The 8,095-nt window shown below is 37.1% G+C and overlaps 1 protein-coding gene across 2 annotated transcripts; it reads right to left on the bottom strand.

Annotated features, from left to right (window-relative positions):
• Positions 1-803: 803 nt before the first annotated feature.
• On the bottom strand, positions 804-7,374 carry LOC143733168 (uncharacterized). 2 transcript variants are annotated; one of them, XM_077224743.1, is made up of 4 exons: positions 7,301-7,354; positions 6,459-6,591; positions 2,840-3,664; positions 804-1,090 (listed from the first exon to the last, which is right to left on the bottom strand). In XM_077224743.1, the coding sequence occupies exons 2-3, from the start codon at positions 6,529-6,531 to the stop codon at positions 2,859-2,861; spliced, it is 879 nt and encodes a 292-aa protein (XP_077080858.1). In that variant the 5' UTR covers positions 6,532-6,591; positions 7,301-7,354; the 3' UTR covers positions 804-1,090; positions 2,840-2,858. The 2 variants fall into 2 exon arrangements, with proteins under 2 accessions (XP_077080858.1, XP_077080859.1); XM_077224744.1 differs by having other exon boundaries at positions 804-3,664; positions 7,301-7,374.
• Between the last annotated feature and the right edge of the window lie 721 nt (positions 7,375-8,095).

The following is an 8,095-nucleotide window of genomic DNA, read 5'->3' as shown; positions in this document are numbered from 1 at the left end:
CATTTTTACCCTTAATGGGTTTGGGAGTTTTTTGTATTTCACAGGTTACATCACTGATGATGTGTTCAGGTGCATCTGAAGATGTGTTTCAAAAACTATGTGATGGGATTTATCTGACCTTAGACGGTCGGTTTAGCCAGTTTGTCTACTTCCTGACCTGAGCCCCAGATTGTCATGTTTGAGCTCTAAGACTATGTGCCATATTACTAGAGAGAAGAGCAGCACCATCCCAGGGGGGATGAATACCATCTCTTTTAAACAGGTCAGGTCTGCCCCAAAAACTTTTACAATTGTCTATGAACCCTATATTATTTTGCGGACACCACTTAGAGAGCCAGCCATTGAGTGAGGACAGTCTACTAACTATCTCATCACTCTGGCAAACAGAAAGGGTGTCTGACAGTGTCTGACATCGTACTTGCGAGTTAACACATGCTACGCTAAACATGGCAAGCAACAATAACAGAAGATGACATGACTGACGTTTGACAAACTGATGTTTGTTTTCTGATTTCTACTTACCACAGTGTTTGATGGGCTCGCAAAAGAGACGGTGAGCATGAGTGACAAGTTAAAATGCTAACACGTTGTGCTTGTGATAGCAATTTAAATTGAAAGCTAGCGATGTATGATTAACGTAATAGATATCAGATATATGGTGATTTAGCAGTTTAAATGACAAAGAATGGTAGTAAGAAAACAATCCAAAACAGAGTTAAATCGCAAACCACATAGAAGCCAGAAAGGAACCAGAAGCCAATGATTTTGCTCTCACTAAATGAAATAATGAATATTGCACAACATTACTTGATTGGATTTTATAGTTTATATCATTGCATATCATGCATAACCTTTCATTTACATTGTAGCATTTCACTGTAAAACAAAAGTGTCAATTCTAAGGTGTCAATAGGCTATATTGAATGGAGGGACTTCTTCATACATTCAAAATTAGAGGCCGTTTACTGCAACCACTACATTTTTTGAAACTGTCGCAAGAGAGACTGTATAAGTACTAAGTACTAAAATAGGTTCTCACATAAGCATGACTTTTCCAGTGTAACTGTATATGTTGATGGCAATATACTGTCTATTTATATTCAGTGTTGGGAAGGATACTTTCAAAATGTATTTCGTTACAGAATACAGAATACATGCCCAAAAATGTAATTTGTAATGTATTCCGTTACGTTACTCAATCTGAGTAACGTATTCTGAAAACTTGGATTACTTCCACATTGAATTGCCTTTAAAAGTGTAAGAATGCGGCCATCAAATCCGGCTAACAAAACAGGCCTATTCTGGTGGGGTGGGGGTGCGGTGGTGACGCGTTCATGTAACATGTAAGGGCGGCGCTGCCAATAAAGTATCTAAAAGCTGTCACAAAGAACCGGCAAAAGTAATGATTATGAATATGTCAAATATAGCAAGGAGATATTTTAATTGTTTATTAATAAACAAGTGTTTTCTTTGTCAGTGTCGGCTAAGATGAAGTTGACGATGCTGACTCGCGATCTTCAGTAGTGAACGTGCCAGAGAGAAATGCACATTTCATACGGATTACAAAAGCAGAGAGCAGTCTGTAGTCTGTTTCCTTCCGTTTTGAATTGTTCTGGTTAAAAGTAGACATGTCTGAGAGGCGAGTAGGTTACCTTATACACTGAGTTTTGGTTCATTTATGAGACGAGCTCCAGTTCACGCGCTGGCGCCTCCGTTTCGTGATTATCTATCGTCTACTATATTTACTACTTATTTATTAAATCCAGGCAATTGGTGGATGAAACATTGATTAAAATTAAGATACAATTACTACAAAACGAAATTCAATTTAAAGAAAGTTTTTGTGCTTTCTGTTGGATGTCTCTGTGAAAGTTTTAAAGCATCTTTTAGTGCCGCTTTCAGAGCGCTCAGGTCCTTAACGGAGAACTGTCGCGTCCGTAACATTGTTTTTCCTCATAAATGCGAACACGAAAAATAAAATAATATAAAATGAATATTTTATGTTCTGTGGAGACTGAGAGCCAACCCTTCTTCATCCGGTGGGTAGTAGTATTACTTTGGTTTGCGCAGTGTAATTCACAGAATTACTAAAAAATATTTTGCCACCTAAAAGTTAAATATTGTTTTGTGTCACGCATGTTTCCCTCATATTAAATATAAAACCCATGTGTAGACAAATATTTTTCTAATGTCTGGACTCCTTTATTAAGGGAGTATGGATATAAACAGACGTTTCAATATATTGGTATTAAATGCATTTTCTGAGAATTTATATTTCAAGTTTTGACTGTAAATGTCACGTTTATAACGGAATTGGCCAATTTTAAAGAATTTATCTTCAACTAGTTTTGTGGTGTAGGTCTACTTATTTTATAATGTTAACTTCAAATAATACTAGTATTTTGAAGATGTGGTAGCATTGGATCTGGACGAGAAGACCCAGGAAGATCCTCCCTTCTCTTTCTTTAATGTGAAATGCTGTTTGAATTTCCAAGATAGAAACATATTCTTGCCCTGGATCTGTTGTTACGGCTCCATCTACCTCTAGCTCCTGCTGCTCCTCTTCCGACTCCATTGTGACTTCACTGATCACGCAAACCGTGCATTTTTTCGTTTTCATATTGGGGCTTCTGGGAAATGCATGGAGTTGCTTTAATTTATTTAGAGAGTGAATAAACTCGTGAAACAGAGAAGTATCGTCATGTAATCCATTGATCTCAAAAATGTAACTGTATTCTAAATACCAACTATTTAAATTGTAACTGTAACGGAATACAGTTACTCATAATTTGTATTCTGAATACGTAACGCCGGTACATGTATTCCGTTACTCCCCAACACTGTTTATATTACATTGGTCACAACATGTGAATCTTCATGTGGGAATTAAGGGATACTTTATGTCCGAAACTCTTTCCACACTGAGCACATGCAAACGGCTTCTCTCCAGTGTGAATGCTCTCATGTTTTTTAAGGTTTCCTTTATGAGTGAAACCACTTCCACAGTGTTGGCAGGTGAAAGGCCTCTCTCCAGTGTGAACTCTCGTGTGTTTTTTAAGGTTTCCTTTTTCAGTGAAACTCTTTCCACACTGAGGGCATATGTAAGGCTTTTCTCCAGTGTGAATTCTCATGTGGGCATTAAAAGTTGGTTTGTGTGTGAAACTCCTTCCACATTGTTGGCATGTGAAGGGCTTCTCTCCTGTATGAATTCTCATGTGGCTTTCAAGGCTTCCTCTCCGAATGAAACTATTTCCACACAGATTGCAGACGAAAGGCTTCTCTCCAGAATGAATGGCCATGTGGCTTTTAAGGCATCCTTTTCGAATGAAACTGTGTCCGCACAGTTTGCAGGAGAAAGGCTTCTCTCCAGAGTGAATTCTAATGTGCCTGTTAAGGATTACTTTTTGAGTGAAACTTACTCCACATTGAGGGCATGTGTAAGGCCTCTCTCCAGTGTGAATTCTCATGTGAGTATTAAGGTTTGCTTTTCTGTTGAAAATTTTTCCACACTTTTGGCAGGTACAATAACGTATATTTGCAGCCTTTTGAGCTCTTTCTCGTGAAGTCTTTTCAGTCTGTGAGCAACTAAATGATTTTTCTCCAATAATGAATTCAGGATGAATTTCATTCAGTTCTTGACTCTCCTCTTTCAGCGCCATCAGGTCTAAGGCAAAAAACAAAACAAAAAACAAATACAATTTAACCCAGGTTTAATGGCACAAAGAAACAAACATAAAAAAGATATATATTATTAACCAACAACATGTATGTTAGGTCCTATACGCTGTAAAAAATTTAACTTTTTCTCACACAAGACAGCTGTTATGTATGAGTTTCACAAGTGGCACCAAACTAATATTGTGAGTTTTGGCCACACTTCTTAAGGTGAGTGTGAAAGTGTCAGATGAAATATTACTCCATTTACCTCACCAGACAGGAATGTTTTACCATGAAATTAAAGAACAATCATAGATTGTTGAACAAATAGAAATTATGTAGATTGAAGGAAGTATGCAATCTGACCAATCTGAAGGATTTAAGAAATATCGGCTAACTCTTCAGTATTAACAACACAAGGAAGACAAGTGTAATAAAATCAATTTTATTAACAAAAAAATTGTTTTCTGCAAAGTGGATCTGAGTGGGCCAGAGATGCCCAGCCATGATGTAAATGAAGAGACGTCTCATCAAACACAAGTATGGAGTGCCACAGGGCTCAGTATTGGGTCCTCTGCTTTTCTCCTTGTACTTCCCTTAAGAGATATTATTTCACTCTTATGCTAATAATACCCAGTTTTATATTTATTAACAACCTGAAAAAACTTCCCAACTCTCTAAGATAGCACAGTGTATTAATGATATAAAAGACGGGATAACAAGTACATTTCTTTAATTAAATTCTGCCAAAAACAGAAGTATTAATCATTGGAGCAATATCTCTGAACATAAGATGCTTCATCTCAATGTATGAAAAACTGCTTACTAGATGCAGGAAATATAGATCTTATTATCACAACACTAACTGCTTATTAGGTTTTTTATCAATTTTAAAATTCTGCTAATTACACACAATGCTTTGAACGGTTGATAAACAGTTCTCAGGCTCTATGTCTCTGATTTAAAATTAATTGATGGTATCTACCTTAATATTGTTCATGAAAGCCACACATGGAATTAACATGCTATGCTTACTAGCATACGACAACAAACACAGGCACTGTCAACTTCGTATTTCTACGGATGCATGCACTGAGACAAAAATGTGTTTGCCCATCTATCTAAATGTAGGGAGACGGTGAGTAAGCCCTATTTCAAAAAACGGTGGCGTGTTCCTTTAAGTTTGCGACATCATAACTTTTGCTGAGACACTGAATACAGTGGATCATTTACACATGGAAAATTCTTCACTCTGAAACACGGTGCGTCAAACTAATAATATCTTAAATCACAGCCTTTGCGATTTGTTAATCGCACTAAGCCATAAAACGTTTTCACAAGCATTCATTGTTAGAATACATACGGCCAAGTAACACCGTTTCATATCCTCGAAAGGCAAGATTTGAAAGATGCTATTCACATTTAGCAGTTTGTTTAGTAATCATCCATTTTACGATTTCAATCTTCATACAGTCCTCCCAATTCATGGGTCATACTTTTCAGGTCCAAAAATTTGAAAAATGTAGTAAATACAGAAAAATCCCATCCTTGAGATAGAGTTGAGCTGCAACAGCCTACAAGCCAATGTTAGGAACGACTTCGACTACAAGACACACACTCTTAAGATGGACTGCACAGAATATAAACTGTCACTGACAACAGCATTTGCTACATTCAAATCGAACAAAAGACATTGGGCCTCATTTGTGAACTTTCCGTGAATATATTGGTAAATTCAGAGTAATTTGCATCTAAAATGGACCTTCCTGAGAAATCTCCTCCGGATTCACAAATGCTTTGTAAACATCAGATTTGCTTGTTAAACGTGTGTATGTTAATTAATTCCTATCATTTGTAAATAAGGCATGTGCACGCTCATTCACAATAATCATAATCCCCATCTATGAATTACAACTACGCAAATGACGTGTCCAGGAACGCTGGATAACTTTCTCAGGTTTGGCTCCAGTATAATGCATAAATGCAAAAGAGACTAATAGACCATATATGCCTAACAATAAATGTTAAATTATCGTGTGTCAGCTGAAATGCCTGGTGCTCTTCTGAAGACGGCCACCTGGTGGCGCTTGAGCGTTTTTGAGGCACACCGTTTTTCCAGCTGAGGTGCTTTGGTTGCTATTACGGCTGGTTGGATATACGCTTATTCACGTTTAACTGGTTGAAATTTGTCATCTGGTTGAGATTTTGGACTGTCGTCTATATTGCGGTCATCATGTGACTATATTGCGGTCGTCATGTGTCGTCATGTGACGTTGCTGCTTATTGATATAATGCGTTTTAAGCCTTGCGTTTTAAAAAAAATAAGTCATTTCAAACCATTCAAGAGCAATAAACAGTAAAACAGGAGTATGTTTATGTAGGACTATTCGGTATATGCGTGCTCTGTCTGAGTGGTTTTTATCACGCACAAAGCCGCTGCTCATACAGCGCGTGGGAACTGAACTTTGCGCCTAGAGTTCTTTGTAGTTTCTTTTTTTTCTAATATAAATGAAAACAAAGTATTATTTCATTCAACGTGCTATTGCTAGGAATAGAATAGAATACAAAATTGCTCTAGATTTTCCTCCTCATCTTCTTGACTGTGTTAGAAAACAAACGTTCAGCCAGAGGTGCTGAATAACACAGCCTGTGATTGGTCACTTACTTAGTTAAAATCAGACTTTCAAAAAAGGAAAAGAGAGAAATCTGCAAGAGGGAAGACAGGGTACAAAAACACCTGAGTGAAATGAGAAAATGACACGCCATCTCTGACTGAGTTCATCTCTGAGAATTAAACCAACCTGTGTGTTCCTCAGTCTCTTCTTGCTTCACTTCAATCCTCGTGACTTCACTCTCCTCTTTAATCAACGCCATCTTAAACGTTGCCTACATGGATCTCAGTTGCTTCACCGGGAGTTTTTCTGTGTTTGGACTCTGTATTTAAGGTCAGAAAGAAAAATGATTTCCAAACTATATTTCAGGGTGCGTCTCTCTCAATCAGCTCACTATAGTTCAGTAGTCAGCACACTGACAGTTAATGGACTTAAATATAATTAGCCAATAAACACTCAAAACTAACACTACAAATTAATAAAAGAACAAAAATTATATAGACACTTTGTATTTAGTTATGGCATTTATTTATTTGTTGCTAACATTTAACAGATTACACTTCCATAAAAACATTTTCAGTTGGTTTGTAAAAGTTATTATTTATTATTACTATTATAGCAAAAGATATTATAGTTAAGCCATTATTCATGTTTGTGTTCTCATTGCATTTACACAGTTTGGACCAGCAGGGTTCGTCAGCATGCGGTGATCCGGTGATCGAATTGAATCACTGAATCATTGTTGTGAATCATTTGGCTCAATTGACTCGGAGTTTCGAAAACCTCAATTTCTCTCATCACTATTTTCCAGTGACCTATGCCATGTATACGATAAACGGATACGCGATATCAAGAGCGAAAGGAGGCGCACCTGTTTCTGTTACTCATGTATAGATACTTGATTCACGAAAAAAGCATTACAATGTTACATTTAATAATTATTTATTTATTTTACATAGCTTGTAAAAACGATTAAATTGCTAGAACAGCTTCCATTTATTTAAACACTTTACATGCGTAAACCCACAAACCTTTCTTCAGGTGAACCACAACAGAAACTGGAGTGCGGCGCTGCCTTATGACGTCACATCACCGGGCCAAAATAAAAGTCCCGTTCCCACACAAACACACAGCTGTCTAAAATCACAAACGGGAATGCAAATTCACATACAAATATATATAATATTTAGCAAATATAAAGACCTTCTAAAGATAGAGTGCAAGATTCTGTCTAAAAGGCAATACTATAATGGTTGGGTGCAGAAACCATTTATACCAGATATTACAGCATTAAAATGCAAATAGTGACAAATAAAATGTACTTGTTAAAAATAAACCTGGATCTTATCTTCCTAAATGACCTCACTGGGAAAATGTGACCTGCAAGGAAACGGTAAGACAATCAGTGACATGATCAGTGCTTTAACAGGCTTTTCTCCACGCATTTACAGAGGAAGGAATTGCATCACTTTCCATCCAGGCAGTCAATGCTTCTGCATCTGAGGTCTTTGACAGAGCAATAAATAAGTACTTTGAACTCTTGGAATGGCATGGCCAAGAATTTGAGGACAGATTCCCTGACTTTGATAAGCTGGAACCATGTGTGCCATTCATTACAAATCCTTTCATGCAATTGGACATTTTGCACATTTCTGAGAAACTAAGTGGTGCATTTAACCTGCTTTCTAGTGAGGTTGAGGTGGAGATTTAAAAGCTTATCAGGGGGCAACAGACTTGTTGACCCAGAGAAATATTTTCACAGCAGCCATGAAAGTTGCCTGTCTTTTTGGTTCAACTTTCCTGTGTGAATCTGCATTTGCAGAGAT

This window comes from Siphateles boraxobius, unplaced genomic scaffold (genome assembly GCF_051911475.1).
Source record: "Siphateles boraxobius isolate OS27281-9 unplaced genomic scaffold, OSU_SipBor_1 92, whole genome shotgun sequence".
NCBI lineage: Eukaryota > Metazoa > Chordata > Actinopteri > Cypriniformes > Leuciscidae > Siphateles > Siphateles boraxobius.
The sequence above is the reverse complement of the archived record's forward strand: the minus strand, read 5'-3'. Positions and strand labels throughout refer to the sequence as shown.

Excerpts from the sequence above, each read along its gene's own strand:
- LOC143733168 (XM_077224744.1), bottom strand. The coding sequence starts at position 6,531 with ATGGCGTTGATTAAAGAGGAGAGTGAAGTCACGAGGATTGAAGTGAAG. Across the intron at positions 3,665-6,458 it reads AGAGACTGAGGAACACACAG|ACCTGATGGCGCTGAAAGAG; the intron begins GTTGGTTTAATT and ends TTTTTGCCTTAG.